At 46.3% G+C, this 18848-nt stretch overlaps 1 protein-coding gene across 12 annotated transcripts in view; it reads left to right on the plus strand.

The window, feature by feature from the left end:
- Positions 1 to 18848, plus strand: part of GATAD2B (GATA zinc finger domain containing 2B) — a 283029-nt gene that overhangs the window by 246433 nt on the left and 17748 nt on the right. For all 12 annotated transcript variants that reach the window (XM_086947557.1, XM_086947560.1, XM_086947553.1 and 9 more), the window contains exon 9: positions 15207 to 15317. In XM_086947557.1, coding sequence (XP_086803683.1) covers positions 15207 to 15317 — 111 coding nt within the window. The remainder of the gene's footprint in view (positions 1 to 15206; positions 15318 to 18848) is intronic.

Consider the following 18848-nt stretch of genomic DNA (forward strand, 5'->3'; position numbering starts at 1 on the left):
AACATTTCCTCTCTACTGTAGAGGAATTTAACCTGACCTAACATGTGGTGGGCCAACCTATAAGACCGGTCAGACACTTGACCTTATTTTTTCTCATTCCTTGAATATTCAGATGGATCCAATCATTAAACTAGCATGGTCAGGTCACTTCCTGGTTCCTTTTAGAATTGCCATAGTCTGCCCTAAGAAACAGCAGCCCTCTTTTGAGACAGTCTGGTCTTGGAGACAAGGCTCTGAACCGCTGTTCTCAGAGGCATTACAGGCAACCCGCTTGAACTTTCTGGGGCAGTAGGCTCTGACCTGGCCAGAGTGAATAAAAGGCATTCCTCTGCTCTGGACCGCATTGCTGCTTTAAAAGCAGTATCTCAGGGGAGATGAACTCCTTCAGCACTTAGGTTTACTACCGTTTTAAAAACAAGCACTGGCGTTGCCAATAGGTCTCGCAGTAGGAAAGTTGGAGCTATTGGTTTTGTAAATGACAAAGCCCTTTATGTTTTTAAAATGAAAACAAAAATAAAAGGCATTGTTATTTGCAATTGTAATAGCTCCAACTTTCCTACTGCGAGACCTATTGGCAACGCCAGTGCTTGTTATATATAAGGATCTGCAGATGCATGGCAACTTTAGCTGCGAATTCTAGAGTTCTGCGATTAGGCTGCACTTTTGACGTAGAGCCAAGATTCGCCCAGAGTTAGCACTGCGCTCCAAAAGTATTAAATAAACTTATATCGACGTTTTAGGTTTCGTTTTTTCCGTTGCTGCCATAGGCTACTCGGTCAGCCGGTTTTAACATTTAAGCCAACGGCGGTTTGCATGCTCAGATTTTGAGCTCACGTTTACGTTGTTAAAAACGGAACTGTAAGTTAAAGGGTACAAGGTGCTGTAAGCTAAAACGCAGGCATGACAGAGCTCAGCCGCCATGCCCGTATCTGCCAATGCTTCGACAGCTCACATACGGTCGAGTCTTCGATATTAAGCACGATGCGAGAACTGGTCGTGTCACATTTTAGAGTAGTTCGATTCTGGAGCACAGTTCTATGAAATAGGGTTAACGTTTTGTAAGTGCGTGCAAACATACATTCTCACAATGGGTCACGTTAAAATGTCAACTTTCGAAAGTTACTTTGATGCCATTTAGAAGCACGTTAAGGTCATATATGCACATATCTGGGAGACAGAAGCATTACATTGCTTGACATTCCACTAGAGGGCATAAACATGGTTTCTGTTTTTCAGAGTGCGGGCAGAATCATGGCGAAACGAGCGGGCCTAGTTCCACAGTAGCCCGCCACATTGGCATTTTACCAGTTTCAACCAGTTTCTTCTAGTACGGCTACTCGGCAACTTAACGTAAACGTGCCTCAGTAAAACAAATCTAAGACATCCATCCAACCACCTTATATGGATTTGTATCTAAAAAAATGTTTAAAGCGGTAACAGAACAAAAAATCCAAAACCCTTATTTACAATTACTGGAGTTCAATAACTTTCAACGTTTTACACAGGAGAACACAGAAATGTTTAACTATTACGCAACACAAAGGTGTGCATACGGCAGAAATACGTATGTCACGTGGGAAATAGGCAATTATAAACACTTAATTCGCAGAGGACAGATAACAAGGGAGGAGGATGGCAACTTTCCGAAAATGTCAATGAGTGGCATTTTATGTCAAAATATTTACAATATGTGACTCGTTCTAACATGCTAACGTATAGGGTGAGCTTAAAAGGCAATGTGCAAGGAAAGTGCTGAAAAAGGTGACGTTGCCGCGTTAGGTACATAAAGCTGTGTAGCAGAATGGAGGGCGGACAGCAACCCTTGGATGCCAATGTTACCCCTCACCAAGATATAGGAGGCCTCAACATCCCCTAGAATGACATACATTTTCATCCACTCACTGGCCAAAAAGAAGGAGTGTTTTTTACAGCTTAAAGAAGAAACACGGTGGTGCCATGATGTTGGGGCGCACTTAAGTCATTTCTTCCAATACGGGTAAATAACTCTAGCGCTGCCGCTTTAACAATCAAACCCCAGAAATGCATCACGCTTGAAATTATATAAATGAGTTAACGAGTGGGGACTGTGTTTAAATCAAAGAAAGACACACGAAAGAAAGAGAAAAGGAACGACGGAACAGTGGGATAGGAAACATTACCTATGAAAAAGGGAGACACAAAGGAAAATAAAGGAATGTAACGAAAAAGAAGAAAAACTATACGTGAGAAAAAATGAATTGCAGCGGAAAGAGGATAAAAGAAAATACAGCGATAAAGGAAAAAAATAAAGACAAGTACGGGAAATGCAAGCGGTGGGGGGGGGTGGGTTAGGTTCACAAGGGAGAGAACAACACGAGTGGAGGGGGAAATCCACGAGGGAGACAGCAACATAGGAAGAAGTACAGGAAGGAGGCAGCAACGAGAGAAGCACACAAGGGAGACATGGGGGAAGCTGGTAATTAGGGGAGGAGAAGCCGCACAGCACACGCTGGGAGAAGCCCTTTGATGTGCTGTGCGGCCGTGAAAAAATGCAATTAGGAGGGAGGGAGGGAGGCTGATGCGCGTGCTTGTTTTGTCACGTGATTCACGTGAACTTAAGGAAAACCGCACGAACGAAACCCTTGGTTTCACGAGCATTTTGAGGACATGAATTCTCGCTCCGCTCAATGCGCTTGCGCGCATTGATAGGTCGCAAGACCTAAAAAGATAGGCCACACTGCAAATACCTTGAACACTAGTGGAGGAAAGCTTATGACCTGGATGCTAAAGCAACTTATAAAAAAGCGCTAAATAACTTTCCTAGTGCATTACACAATGAGCATAAAGAGTTCATTTGATCCTCTTTCACCGCTGCCACCAATAAACCGGCAGATATTTTAGAGTGGTGAACTTTCTTTTGTCACCCTGTGCCTCTCAAAATAACCTGATTCCTTCTGCCATGATGTGTGAGTAACTCTCAGACTTTTTCTATAATAAAATCCAAGTGATTTACGAGAAATTTCCCTCACAAGAGACTCCAATCCCCATCTAGGATAGGAATACCTATCCTAGACCATTGTTTTCCACTTTTGATCACCTCACACTTCAGAACCCGTCCACTCTACTGGCCAGTGGCAAATTTGGACCTCCACTTGATCCTTGCCCCATGGATATCCTCAAACTGACTGCATCAAGGATCAACCCCATCTTTCGTAAACTGATGAATTAATCGCTTGAGGCAGCTATAGTGCCACAGAGTTGGAAGCAAGCCATGCTTCTACCTCTACTAAAGGTAGCAAATGCAGACCCTAAGGTTCATAGCAACTTCAAGCCTATCTCCCTGCTGCCGGGTCCTGTCAAAATGTTGGAGAAGTGGGTCAACCAACAACTCTCCAGTTTTTTGGAAAACAACAATCTATTCCATGACACTCAGTCTCGCTTTTGTGCTGGCTACAGCACTGAATCCACTCTCCTGGATGTTGCTGAATTCATCAGTGATATTCTTGATCTGGGTGTGGTAACCCTGGTTGTCCTTTTTGACTTGTAAGTGGCCTTTGATACAGTTTCCAATTCCATTCACCTGAATAGATTATGGGGCATGAGTATCCAAGTCCCAGCCTGGCTCAAGTCTTTTCTTGAGGGCAGATCACAAATGGTCCCCCCACCCCTCATCTTCATGTCCTCCGCCAAACCAATTGAGTGCAAGGTACCTCAGACATTTGCCCAAAGTCCGACTCCTTTTTAATATCTAATTGGCACCCTTGGCTAATTTGGTGGATGCATGGGGCATAAGGGTCATCTCTTACACAGACGACAGTCAGTTTATGCCCTCATTCCAGGAGAAGGAGGTGGGTCCATTGACTGCGTTCAAGGGATGGGTGAAGGTGAACTGCCTAAAATTGAACTCTGACAAAACAGAGATACTCTTGTGTGGCACTGACAGTCACCCAGACGCCTACAACTGCTGGTCTTCTGAGCTAGGTTCCCCCAACCCCGCCCTTTCATCTGTGCTAAGAAATCTTGGGATCAAATATGTCTCTAACTTACCCGTTGAACCTCAGGTTAGAGGTGTGTCAGCCAGCTGTTTCCTCGCGCTGAAATCGGTCTGGAAGATGATCCACTTGATTCCTGAGGAAAGCCATCAATTCATAATTTACGCTCTGCTAACTTCAAAACTGGATTATGGTAATAGCCTCTACTTAAGTCTACCATCGTATTTGCTTCACCGCCTGCAGATCATTTAGAATGCCCCAGCCCAGCTGATTCTGAAGATTCCGGTTCGCTTCTCTGTTGCGGTCTCTTTGCGCCGTCTTCATTGGCTGCCAGTTGTTAGCCGCATCAAATTTAAAGCCCTTACCTTTGTCTACAGAGAGCGTGAGCGGAAAGGACCCTGCTAGCTAAGAAAAAGATTGTATCCCTACCATCAGGAGGGAGCACTTCACTCCAATGGACAAAAACTTCTACATGTTCCGAGGGTCAGCAAGGCAAAAAGAGGTGGTTGTTCCTTTTCCTTCTTAACTGCCAAACTCTGGAACTCTTTGCCTTCAACTCTCAACTTCGTGCCCTCCGAATCAGTCTTCCATAAACTTCTGAAGACCTATCTAATTGATATATAGGCCTCCTGGGTTTTGATCAATCTCCTTGTTTTACTTTAAAGCCGCTAATGCCGGGATGCCTCTTCGAATGCAGCCTTATGCGTTACAAATTTATTGTAATGTATATTAACCTCAGCAGCACTCAAGCAGTCAAATCAAAATATTCTTTATCGATAATTTACAAATCCTGAAAATAAAAGATTACACATAAAGACAAATTACAGTTAAAACCAACAAGTGTAGCTCAGTAATTTTTTTTCTAGCTGCCATTAAAGTAGTATGAAAAAGGACTATTAGCAATAGTTAATACATTAAAAAAAACCTTGAGTCAAAGAGTTGAAATCAAAGAAAACGAGCACATATAATAACGTGCAACTCCTATGATCTATCCAATATATAAAACCATACAAAGAAATAAGGGATTCATGAAAAACGTGCACTAGATTGTAGAAATAAACCTGCTAATGAACATACCTCAGGGCAGTAAGGTTGTTTAAACTATATCAAGGCCGGTCAGCACATGAGAAATTTTAGCTTGAGGATTAGAAGCACAAAAAAACTTTTTGTGTAGGGCTGGTAAAATTTGCAAAAAAAGGTAAAGTGCAATAAAGACTGTGAGGAAACCTCATCACACAGACAGGTACAGATTCTGGATTCCTCATATTGACCCTGTGGGAAACAGAGTATCCACCTGATGGAGCCCAACCTGAACCAGCTCAGCAACATCTGAAAGAAACAGTTTAGTGTTAGATTCCTTACCTTAGAATATCCCCATGCGTCAGACTGGATCCGGAAAGTTTTGCGTAGCAGTACCCCTGCGCGACGGTAGGCGTCGTCTGCGGCTCGGCGTCCGTCGTCAGCTTTGTTGGCGCCGGGATGACGTCGTACTTAGACGCCGCCCTCATGTCAGTTCTTTTTTTTTCTGCGCCAGCAAGCGCAGATCCAGAAAAAGCATTACTCCTTAGTCACTTTTTGACTAACTTTTTCGATCTTTTTGATCCTGTTTTCGAGTCGTAAGACTATTGGTGCTGGTAGGGATGCCGGGGTTCAAGCCCTGTGCAGATTACAGCCGACTGATGTCGGTTACCGACCCCCATCGCCAGTGCCTGTATTACCTTGGGGCCGACCATGATGACAAACCATGCCCCGACTGCTGGGCCTTGACGTCGAAGGCTAGGCGGGAGCGGTCCCGTAAGCGCCTTGAGCTCCGGCAGTCAGCCTGCGTCGTTCCCGGTCCAGGTCGAGGAAGAGGTCTTAGGACCGGTCGCAGAGCCACAGTCATCGAAGCTCGGCTTGTCGACACCATTCCTCGGGCTCCAAGTCCTCAGGTAAGAGGCACACGACGTCGAAGAGACGACATAGCTCTTCCGACTCCCTCCGAAGCTCGCGCGATGCGGCCGGGGGTTCAGGCGAGACCGCCGGAACCGCAGGCGCGGCTGCCAGCTCCATACCAGCAGGTCCCTGGGCTGAACGCGACGCCGGAGGAGATCAATGCCTTCCTCGTGGCCATGAGGTCGCTCTCTCCTCCGTCGGGTCCCGCTATGTCGCCTTTGGGCCCCGCGGCCCCAACTGGGAGCCCAAGCAGGCCGGGTGCTTCGGCCCCGGCGCCGACTTTGGTCCCGACGCCGCAGGGCCCCGCCGGATCCGGTTCTGGATCCGGGTAGCCGCTGGTCGACATTACGACCCCTCCGCCGGCGCCGACTCCCAGGGTGTCGCCCCAGACGCCGAGAGAAGAGCAATCCTTCTATGACCAGGCCCCATACTTTGAACCTGAGTATCAGGAGATGGGAGGCGAGGGAGATTGGGAGGGGTCTGAGGACCCTCTGGCTCCTCTCGACATAACAGGTTATCTTAGCCACCGTTTATCCATCTTTCTTAGATCAATAAGGCTCTCAAAGATAGATGTATAACCAAAGGCAATGGTCAAGACCTTATAATGGAGACAAAGTATTCTTTTGCCATAGTCACATGAGAGACAATATTATATTATCTATTTATTTAAAAGGCCTGCTTGTTGCTCCAAATCAAGCACCACAATTGTAAAAGGGCTTGTTTAATCAGGTTCTCAACATATTCTAGTGCCAGCTCTTAATGGGTAGCAAAATGTAAACTATTCAGTGGAACACCCAGGATAAATCTATATACCCTATTCTCTTCTACTTGGATGCAACCCACGTCCTGCATCCCAAAATTGCCACACTGTATGTTAAAACTGGGAAACATTTTCTCTTATAAATTTCCAAAAGTGTAATAATGAGATTTTTCCCTAAGGTGGAGTTAAAGGGGAGAAAATGTGCTAGCCGATTGCTAAAAGTGAATTTTCCTGTTCATAATACAAGGAGCCCAAGTACATGCACGATCATACATTAACCCCCAAATAGGGGAACTGCTTCCCTTTCTCAGTTGTTCTAACCTTGATGCTCATACAAGGAGCCTTCACATATTTAGGGCTGCAGACCGTTACAAAGGTTTTTGAATAATTTGTCCACAGTTTTTTTTAAACATTTTATATATTTATTTTTTGTTACATGTCAAAACATTGCAGTAATAACAAGTACCAACCCCATGCAGCTAGTCTGGCATCTAACACCAGTGGGCGCTTAATATTGACACCAACCCCCTCCCCCAAGACATCCATCGGCTCGAACCAGTGTAGCCTCTGAAGTGAGCACCACATTATAGAGAACCTTATATTTGAACACATTGCAATCAGGTTTTTCAAGACCCTTACTAGTGACTGTTGTACGTTACGTACAGCAGATTTTGGTAATGACCGTTAGCAACATTCGCTAGTAATGGCTTCTCCAAAAAAAGTCTATAAGGTGTGGAGCAAATGGATGCAATACTATTCTTTGGGCATATTGAAAGACAGTGGGAGCCAAAAGCCAGATCTGTGGAAAAATGTTAATACAGACCTGGGCACAGTTTATCAATGACTCACAAAAGTCGTCATCATCAAAGGAATTGAACTGTTAGCAATATTGAAACATCAACTTTAGAACTGGCACAATGAAGACTTGAGCATTCAACCATTAAAGTTCATTTAGCATGTATTTCCAAATTTCATGGCTCTCTTGGAATCTCAATATATTAAAGCTCATTGGAATCAACCAACATAGTGGGCAAAATATCTGTCCTGGAAAGTGGGGTTCTTTCTACCTGTAACATCAGTGAGACGAGTCTGTGAAATAAAAGCTTTTAAAGTTAGTCTTTCCTTTGCTTCCACGTATCAAAATGTATCAAACCAATCCCAGTTTCATTCTTAAAGTGTTTTGGGAAACTTCACTTGAATGAACCAGCGTTCTTTCAAAATTCTTCTGATGCAGCCAGAAAAGCTCTGTAATGTGATCTGTATTTGTAAAATGTACACCATTGAGGGTATCCTGGTGCTGAGCATGTTTGTTTGCGCCTCTCCCTGCCTATGGTTGGCTGGTTAACTGAAAATTCCAAGAAGAGGGGAGGAGGCTCGTATGTGAAATGTGAGGTCTCTCCAAGCTTTAAGAGCGATGAAAGAAAATGCCCTGTGTAGTTTGCTCCAAATCCGGTGGCCAAGCGCTATCAGCAACAACGACCTATGGCAGCAGACTTTCCAGCTCTCTGCTCGTGAAGAAATCAGGAAAAGATGCTGGGGCTGGCTAGGTGGCACCCTCTGCAAGCCCCCATCAAACACCGCCAGGCAAGCCCTGAGTTGGATCCCTCAAAGGAAAAGGAAAAGAGGAAGGCCAAGAAACACCTGACATCAAGTCCTTGAAGCTGACTGCAAGGAGATTGATTACACCTGAAGTCAGATTGACAGAAAAGCCCAGGACAGAAATGGGTGGAAAGTCCTAGTTGAGAGTAGTAGGCATAAGTAATTAAGGGAATGCTCGCCCTCTTGATCTGGTTCTGTATATCCGTTGTTTGTGTGCGAGTAGGAGGTCTGTGGAGTGGAGGTGTATGGGTGGTTGGAATTGCAACTGTTCAGGTGGGGCCTCAGTTGTGTATTCCCTTGAATATGTCGGCATCTTCGGGGTGTGAAAGCAGGTTGCAGTGATGACATTGACTTGTGCTGACATGTCCAGTTTTCTGTCAAATGATTATTCCAAAATTCCTGTTGTGGGTCAGAATTCAGCTGGCCACCAGTTGGAGTCCCATGTAAGGTGTTCTTGTTGAAAATCACTACTTTTTTCTTGTCAGTGTTGGTTTTCATCCAGTTAACGACTTCGTTCATGCAGGTGGGGAACTTGTTTCTTGTGTTGGAGGTCTTATCAAAGAGTGAGTTGTGGGTCGTCGGAGAGGATGTTGATGTGTGCACAGGTGATGATTGCCAGAGGGATCATTCATGTGTGGAAGAGGATGGGGCTGAGCGATGAGCCTTGAGGCATACGCAGAGGATTTTGGGGGCTTCCAAGGAGTGAGGTGACATGCTGACAGCTTGTGTTCTGTCCGTTAATAAGGAGCAGATTCAGTGGAGAGCGGGTCCTTAGATGTCAAACTTATGCAGGCGCCTGATGAGGATGGAATGCTGCAGAGAGGTCCAGGAGAATGAGGGCTGCCGTGTCTCCTCTGTCGAGGATCATTTAGATGTTGTCTGTGGCAGCGATAAGTGCTGTTTCTGTACTGTGGTTGGACCTGATTTCTGACTGTGTGGCGTCAAGGAGGTTTGTGGAACAGGTGCATGACTGTGGCAAGTTTCTAGGTGTCCTGGAATGTGGCTGGGTCGATGGAGGCTTGAGGATGGGTGTTAGTGCTTCGCTGATTGGTAGGAGTCCTTTGGTGAAGGCTTGGTGGGGGCAAGAGTCAGATGACTCCCCAGAGTGCAAGGTCCTAATGGTAGAAGTGATTTCGATGGTGATGGCAGGCCACGTGTTCCCTGTTCGTTCAACAGCCGTGATGAGAAGTTGACTTGGAACAGTGACTGAGTCCGGTTGAGGGTTGAAGTTGCGTGGAGGTGATTTAGTTACAGAAGAATCCTAGAGCTTGTTGCAAATGTCTTGTGAGGGGGTGCAGTGAAATCTTTTATGATCGCAAAAAATGTCCTCGCTGTTAGTGCTGGTGTTGATGTGATCTGCAAGAGCTGTGCGCTTGGACTGCTGGTGGTAGCTTGTTAGAGCTGTATTGAAGATGTCTTTATCTGAGGTGTCTCACCTTGCTCTCCAATTGCACTCCAGTTGCTTGCATTATTGTTTTGTCAGCCTGAATTCTCTGTGTATCATCTGGCTTGTGGTTGGGCTCTTGCTGTTGATTTGCACTTGAGGGGAACCAGGGTGTTGCCACATTTGGTGATCCAGCTGTTGAGGTTTTTGATGGTTTTCAGCAAGTTTCTGGGTGCTCAGACCAGTCCTTGAAGAGGGCGGAAGCAACTCCACTTCTGAGATGCTTTTCCAGCTGCAGCGAGCAGTTCCATCGGTCTGCGATGGTATTGCGTGGGTATGCTGAACCTGTCGAGAGCGTGGTCTGTCCAGGTCATAGTTGCTGGCTTGTTGTAGGAAGCCGGCTCTGTATATTCTATACCAAAAGCAGGTATAGTGTGCACAGAGTGCAGTGGAACCCCAAAGATGAGCAGAGGTAAAAGTAGATAGCACCTTACTCTCTATTTGTGGTAGTGTGGGCGAGCAGCAAGGCTTTATCAGATGGTAGTGCTACGCATTTTTTGTACACACTCAATGACAGAACTCTGACCAATTTTGTTTGTGTAAAAATAGTGTTATTTTATTTCTAGAACCAAGCCAAGCTTGGCACAGATAAGTGAAATAAATGCTTTGCAAAATATTATGCAATGTTTGCAAGTGAATGCAAGTTCAAATGCAGTTGTTTGAAGTACGGGTAAGTCAAGGTATTGAAATACTGTACAGATTACGTTTTAGTTACTTTTTAGATTACTTCTTGAGTTACTCTTTCTACTCAGTGTGATATACCTAGATATCACACTGGGACATTTCCTAAAGAAAATGTAAGTAAAATCAGTTTTGCACAATTGTTATTTTTCAGGTTTATACAATTCACTCCACACGTAGAACATTTTTCAGAGAAAAACAGTCAATGGATTCCTATGGAGAGAGATTAAGTTAACGGTTACCAGGTAAGTACTCGGTCTTTGGGGTTGAGTTCCTGGGGTTAGAACAAGGGTTCCACCAGGGTCAAGGATGCACTCTTATTGCACCCTCAGCTGCACTACGGCGGCCAGGTACAGAGTGTGTAGGCCCAATGTTATCCAGTGGGGGTTGGGGCCTCCGGTTGGTGGCTGCTTGCGAGCAGACCACTGGGTTGTGGGAGTAAAGCTCCTAATGTGGGATTTAGGGCAAAGGGGGATCCTGTTAAGCACACATGGTGCACCCGCAGCGGTGCAGGGGCGGTTGGGCGCAGGGTGCTGGTTTGGCGTTGGGTGTCCTGTTGCTTGCAATGGGGATTCTCCGGTTTCAACGAAGACTGCTGGCTCGAGGACGAAGATCTTTTGGAGGTGACCACCGGTTGGAGAGGTAAGTTAACATACCTGAGGATGTTAGGACACCGCCGGTTGGGCCACCCAAGGCCGTGGGACTTCGGGTGCTTTAGGCATCTGGTTTCTCTTATTCGCTCCGCTCGCGGTCGGGGGGAGTCGACAGAAAGAGGCTGCAGGCTTCGCAGGGAGATTCAAGGCAGGTCCGAGATCACCAGATCTCTGGTCAGATTCGAAAGGGAGACCTCCTCATGGTTTTGGGCCACTTGGACTCGGGCGATGGGTGGAGAGTGGTGCAGACTCACAAATTTTGCCTGAGCCAGAATCTGTTGGTGAACAAATCCGGTGTTCACGAAAGGAAAAGTCTATTCTTTGGAAGGCAGGGAAGGTCCTCTGGGTTCTTGAGGTTGCTGGCTGCCGGACACACTAGAGTTTCACTTCTACAGGTTGGAGGTGGGGACAGGCTAAGTCGGTGGACGTCCTCCTCTTCTTAGCTTCGGCACAGCTGTTTGGTCCTTCTTCTTCTTTTCTTCTTGGTCGTTGCTTGTCTGAGGAGGCAAGGTTCGGGGTGCCCCTAAATACTAGATTTAGGGGCTTTGCAAGTAAGTAAAGGTTGGGACCAATGGGTCCCTTCCTTGGGGTGGGTACACCCCTATTATGCCACCCTCCAGTGGGAGGGGGGCATATGCCTCACTCTGGTTGGCTGGGTCCCCTATCTGCAAGTTGGCGGGGACTGAAAGTTGTGCTTCACCTCGCCTCCCCCACCTGAGGGGTGGGATTGGCAAAGGTGGGCACACCTCCTTTCCTCCCTTGGTTTTCCTGCTGATTCTCCTGCCCGAAGTGGGGGTCAGAACCGGTCGGGACCAGTTGCTGGAAGCAGCCAAAGGACTGGGGAAGCTCACAAAGGCGGCAAGCCTTTGAAGCTTCCCTTTCGTGGACCTTGCCCATCCTGGGGGAGGAGGCTTTGCACCTCGTCTCAGGATGTGCATTCTTTCGACCCCGAGAGCAGCAGGCTCTCGACCCAGTGGCCCAGAAACATGTCTGGGGGTGGCAGCTGGGGAACAGCCACTCAGCCTGGACACTAGTTAGGTCATTTTTCAGGGTGCGTCTTTAATGTGCCCTCTGTGCGCATTTTTCATTAAATCCCACACTGGCATCAGGGTGGGTTTAATGTGCTGAGAAGGTTGATACCAAACTTCTCAGTTTAGTTTTCAGTAAAGCCATTATGGTACTGTGAAGTTCGTAATGACAAACTCCCAGCACCATATACTCTTAATGGCATTACTGCACTTACAATGTCTAAGGATTGGCTTAGACACTGTAGGGGTTCAGGGCTCATGCACTTGTACCCTCACCACTGGTATAGTGCACCCAGCTAGAGGGGTGGCTGATCTATGCCAGGGCAGTGGGTTGTAGGCATGGCACACAGGGATGTGTGCCATGTCGACTTTCCACTTTCTTCTGCACCAAAACACGCTGCTTCAAAGGCAGTGTGTGATTGTAAAGGTTCAGGCCATCTAAGGGTGGCACAATAAGTGCTGCAGTGTGCCAATTGGGTATTTTGTTCAATGCAGTTTTTGGGAAAGAACATAGGCCCTGGGTACCTGATTGGCAGGAGCCCAGGGTACACTCAGTCAAAGTACATCAGTTCAGCACAAAGTGAGGGCAACCATGCAAATAGAGGGCACTTTCTTACTTGTTGACTGTGATGTTGCAGATTGAGGAGAAAATCGGGTCCAATATATGTCTGGCAGTGTGGGTGGATTCAGTAACGTGCTGGGTGAAGCCAAGGTTTCCTAGAAGGGCTGTGAAGTTTGGATTGGTGTGGTGTTCTAGGTGAAGGTTAAGGTCTCTGAGGATACTGAAGGTGCTGGCATTGATGATGAGGGATGCAACAAAGTCTGTGATGCTGCTGGCGAAATTGGTGCAAGAGTCCTAGTGTTCTTTAAACAAGGTTTCTGCCGGGGAGAAGTTGGCTGTGATGAGTCTTTTCTACATGAGGTGTTTCATGTAGGTGGTGGGGGTGTCCGTGTATGTGGTTCCGCTGATGGTATCTTTGAATACGATGGCAACTCCACCTCCGGGCTTATGCTGACTGTCTTGCTTAGCTATCTTGTAGCTGTCCTCCAGCACCTGGAACGTGGACCGGGCTGCCGGGAAGGAAGCAAAATTAGCGTGCAATGCAGCACGGAGCTGATAGTAAGTCATTATGTCAAGCACTCCTACCTCTTCCCCTGCCAGCACCTTGCATGGCTCTATGAAGGTTTCTTCTGGGAACTCATCTCCCATTGTATGAAGTCAGAGTTTTTTCAGTCTGTTGCAGGACCCCGTGGTGTCTGCTGAGAACAGCACTGCAGGTTGTCTGAGCAGCAGTACAGATGGCAAACAGCACTGCCATCCACGCCCTGCTTCTCAAACCATGCCATGCCCACACCGTGCAGCCAACCGGGTCCACCCTAGATCGCAATCTAAGCTGTGGTCTGTAAAGGACAGAATTCAACTGTACTGGGGCAGATTGGTCGTATTCCGGCGCTGTTACCGCCTAGCGATGAGAAGTCGTCCAAGAGGAAACGCAGAGCACGTTACGACACTAAACTCCACAGACCAAAATCATTTAGCTTCTCTCGTGCTCTGCGGCTTGTGTTTGGTTCCAAGCCAAGGGAGCTGCAAACTGAGCTGAAAGGAACTGGATTACCAGTCACGACCCTCTGCCTTGAAAAAGCCCCCGGCCGTTGGCCAAACGGGCGAAACACGTGTCGGCTGTCTTTTTTTTCTTTGCGTGAAAAATGAATAAACACATTGTGTTTGAAACCAACCAATGAACTTTGGAAATTATTCCACCTACGAGACACTCACTAAGAAGGCAAAGTCCTCCACCCACTACCTAATGTTGCAGGACCCTGCGTCTGCCGAGAACAGCAGTGCAGGTTGTCTGAGCAGAGGTACAGAGGGGGCATACAGCACTGCACCCTACGTCTAAAACCATGCCATGCCATCACCATGCAAGCAACCATGTCCACCCTAGATCGCAATCTAAGCTGTGGTCTATAAAAGACCAAATTCAACTGAATTAGGGCTGATTGGGTCTTGTTCCGTGGCTGTATGTGCCATAATATTATTTGGATATATCCAGTGAAAACCGAATAGAGGTTGAGCAGAGCTATAGTAAAGATCCGTTTCTGGGGCGCCCAATCCACCTTGTTCAAAGGGTAGGGTTAAGGTTTCCCAAGAGACCCTGGGTAGTTTTCTGGCCCAGGAAAGGGATATCAAGTTAGATCGCTATCTGCGTCTGAAGCTACTGCTGTGTGGGATCGGAAGTTTAATGAATACGTAGAGAAATTTGGGGAGAATTACCATTTTGGCTAATCCAAAAGACGATGTGAATGGAGAAAAGATCCAGGGCCGTAGAAAAATAAATCAGTAGCAACTGTAGTTCCAGCATTGAGATCTTTTATTTATTCACACGTGATCCTTCCCTTCTAAGCATCAGAGTTGGGTAGATTGTGGACCATGCTTTAAATCTGATCAAAACAGTATTTGTGGATGGAATTGCTAGGAATGAGGTAGCTGGTTAAAAGCAACCTTCACTCTGTGTTTTTGTGGCACAAAGTTTCGGCAGCACAAAGTAATTTTTTTGTGTGCGCACATGATTATTTTATTCAGAATTGCTTGCCTGTTAGTCAAAAGTTTATGTGCATTTATACAAGAGATGCTGGTGAACTACACGTACACGTAGCTAACCAGATTTACTCACAGTATTAACTATGTGTTATAACAGCTTCTGACTCTTCAACCCCTTGTCTCCACTCACACCATGAAAATAAAAATGTACGAGTGGAATGGAGAATAGGCAATCACCCACATCCGCAGGCTTAGACTTCTAAGCTATCTGAAACTGCTGGACTATCTTTGGGACCAGGCAATGAGAGCATGCCTAGTATCTATGACTGAAGGGACTGTAGGGCTGTAAAAATATAATTGATCTTACTTTTCGTCAGTGTATGTGCACTTTGTAGTTCCCTATCTCTACTGTGAAGGTGTGTAGCTGTGTCTTCTGAGCCTGGGTCTTTGTGCCTATTGTTGGCCTACATATCTCAGGGTTCTGTGTTACTGTACCTAAATGTAGTCTGTTTTTCTTTACCTGTAGGTAATGTTTATAGATGTATTTTCGTTGTATTATGTAAGTAATCTATTCTCTCCATCTGCCCTCTCAGGAAATTGAACAACGGTTACAGCAGCAATCTGCCTTATCCCCAACGACATCTCCTACGGTGTCGAGTGTGAGTAAACAGGAGAATATCATGAGACACCACACACTGCGACAGGTGAGCAAAGCTTCTTTAATGGAGATGGTAGAACCCACTGTTTGAAATAAGCGCAGGCCTCTTCTCTCCAGTCTCAGAATGGCAGCTTGCTGGCTCCTGGTGGTATTGGTGTGTTAGCTCTGTTATTCGTAGTAGGTAGAAGATTGAACCTTGCTAGCACTTGTGAAGCTTAGTGCCTCTGGTTACCCTCATCTGAGTGCTCATTTGTTAACCTGTGGATTAGTGTGTGAGCTGAAACCCAAGGAATTCTCTAACTTGTTGGAAAACACTTGGCTGTATTCACTGGTTTTGTTCACTTGGTATTATACCTTGTAGGCGCTATTCTTTAGTGAGAGAAAGCTTGTGAAATGAACACAATTACAGTCTCCCTCATTTGGGGTGAGTGGAATCATGATGAATTGGGATTTTTGGGAGAAATGAAAGCTTGTGAATGTATCGTTTTAGGGTTTATCAACTTGCAAACGGTACTCAGTTATTTTTGGTTGTAGTATATTACTTTTGCCAGTTCGCAAGATGGTATTAGGCGAATGGCAGTCTAAGATCTGAACTCATCGGAGGCAAGGACTCGCCCTATAATGTTTTTTCTGTAATTGGGTTTGGGCCTTTAGAAGCTCCAGGAAAATTGCGCTACGAAGTTACATTTCCACATCAGATTACCAGAATTCCTGCCCATAACACTTGAAAATGTTGTGCACCTGGGGATCGTTTCAGAACCCAATCAGACTGAAGATATGGAGGCGTGATCCTATGAGAATCACTCCTGAGGAGGGTGGGCTATGGAGACCAAAGCTTTCCAGTGTTGTCCTAAGTGTAATGCATACTTGTGTTCGGATCTTCATCATTGAGTCGAGGGACCACAAGGAATCGATAAGCAGGTCAGGAGCTCACCCATGACAGGAGGAATACATCAAATTGGGTGTGCCCTGGATAAATCTGATACTGCCCCCTTGAAGTGAAAACCAGTGTCCTCCTCCATGTGCATGCTTGTCTAGAAGCGTCTCTGGATCCCGTCCAGCAACACCTCCTCAGTGTGACCTTCAAAGTAGAGCACCTTTTTATCTTTCAGATGGATGAAGTGTTTCAATTAAAAAAAAAATACTGACACAGCAAAATCTTTGGCAGGGGCACTCTGGACACAACCTAACAAGTCATGTTTTAAGAGTCAACAGGAACGAGCTAGAGCAAAGTCAGTGGCGATTTCACAGCGCCCTCAGAACCAACCACAGCAATCCCTTTGGGAGGGTCCAGCAATCAAATGTTACTCCAGTGGAAGCTTCTGGGACAACAGCTGCGTACACATAAAGCGGCTAAAAGCAAGGGCACCTCAGCCGCAAAGCAGTGACTTTCCATACATTCCTCCCCAATTATGTAACACCTGTTCGGGGATTAATAAGGTTATATCTTCTCCAGTGGGAAAAGATTACCCCAGACAAGTGAGCACTCTCTGAGTCTTCACCCTTGGCCCCAGCCTGGAGTTTCACCCGCCTTATGTTACACTGCTGAAACAGCATCAGCCAGGATCACCAAAGACTGCTGCAAGGGCAGGCAATGCTTCAAACCGGAGCAATAGAAGCATTCCCAGCGCGCCCCTTTTTATCCCAAAGAAAGATGGAATTTAGTGGCCTGTTCTAGACCGTGGATCTCTGAATGGCTGTATCATCATCTAAATAAACCGTCCATACAGACGGTGGCACAAGACATTATCTGCTACTTGTTGCACCTTCAAAAAGTAGGGTTACCTTATACTTCTATCAGGTGCGATTAGCTGCTGTGGCACCTTACGTAAATCAATAACTGTTGTTAATATCCAAAATACCGGTTGTCTTTGCCTTTAGAACATTTTTAAAGGGTGATTCCTCCCAGTCTGGGAGTCCCAGAATGTCACCAGTGCACACATGGGACCATAAAATGGTCCTTACCGCGCTCATGGTACCGCATTTGAGCCCTTACACACTTTCCCACTTCAGTTTCAGCCATTGAAGGCGGCTTTCCTCATTCCAGTCACTTTCCTTCCTAGAGTTTGCAAACTACCAACTTGTGTTGGAGCTCTTTATTCAAGGCAATGATAGGGTCACCCTTAGAATAAACCTTTATTTTTGCCTAAGCTCACCTTCCCTTTCCATGTCTTATCGAACCATCGGTTACCTCCGCTCACCCATGCGCAATCAGTTGTGGAAAGGTCCTTACACAGTCTTGATGTAGAAAGAAGCCCCATGATTTAAAATGCCCATACTAAATCCTTTAGAAAGATAAAGCAACTCTCTGGAGCCTTTGGCAAGCAGCACTGAGGGAACGTCTAACAGGATCTTGTAAGATGGATTTTTACGTCCATGCAAGCTTGCTATGCCATAGCCCAGTGCACACTACATGCTGTGCATGGTGCGTAGTCCACTCATAACGAGGGAGTCAATCCGGCATTTTATAGGTAATTTCCAACTTGAAAATATATGCAGAGGAACTACATGATCAAGTATACACACTTTCAGCAAGCAATATTGTGTGGAGGTTCACGCCCCCAAAAGGCAAGCCTTCCTCAAAACTTAATTCCAAACACCTTCCATTGTAGCTCACAAGCCACCACTGTAGAGAGGAAGGCACTGCTTTTCAGTCTGTGCAAAACATGGAATCTCTATCAGTAAGTGCTGCAAATTGACAATGTTACTTTCTTGTAACAATCAGTTGGCAGCTGTATTGCTGTAGATTTACACACCCTCTCACCTTCGTAGGGATGCCGCCTTATGGTATGACGTTTGAATGATTCATTTACTATTAAACACCTCTCTACATTGTGGTTGTATATATAGTTTGTATTGCATCCTGTCTAAGGTGGAGTCTGTCTCCTTGGGTTTCATGGAAAGAATCACAAGTCACTTTAAAACCTCGACTTCGAAGGAAAAAAACCTGTAATGCCACATCCATCTCTAGATGGTTAGAATTTGCCAAGCATGTGACGTACACTGTGTAGTGTTTTTCTAGTTAATATCAGGATAAAAGGCATTATTCTTAAACCCATTTCTTTATCCGTATGGGGAATACCATTGCGGACTCGCAGCTCCTGGCGCCATCTAGTGGAATTAGACCTGTTCGGTAATTCGTCATTAATAAATAGCGCAGGCGTTCTTTACATTTAAAGCATGTTAAATAAATGTTGCAATCAGAGCGCAGGCAGGGCCCTGCAAATGCTGGGGCTTGGAAAATAATGACCCCCGAGCTGTACCGCTCTGACGGGCCTCTTTTGTGCTGTCTTCTGGACTTAATTTAGAATGTACCACGAAAGGGCATTTGAGGTTTGTCTCCGAATTTGAGCCTCGGGCGCTTAGGGCGCTGCAGCCGCTAGGGGGCAGCTCAGAACCGTCTTGAAGTCATGGTTTTCATGGGCGTCTGCGGGGGGGGGGGGGGGTGGGGGGGGGGGTTTCATGGGCGTCTGCGGGGGGGGGTTTCATGGGCGCCCCTCCTTGCCCCCCCCCCCCCCCCCCCCCTGCGGACGCCCATGGGCAGCTGTCCTGCCACACTCTGAGCTCGCCAGAACAT

The sequence above is a fragment of the Lissotriton vulgaris genome, chromosome 12 (genome assembly GCF_964263255.1).
Source record: "Lissotriton vulgaris chromosome 12, aLisVul1.2, whole genome shotgun sequence".
Classification (NCBI taxonomy): domain Eukaryota; kingdom Metazoa; phylum Chordata; class Amphibia; order Caudata; family Salamandridae; genus Lissotriton; species Lissotriton vulgaris.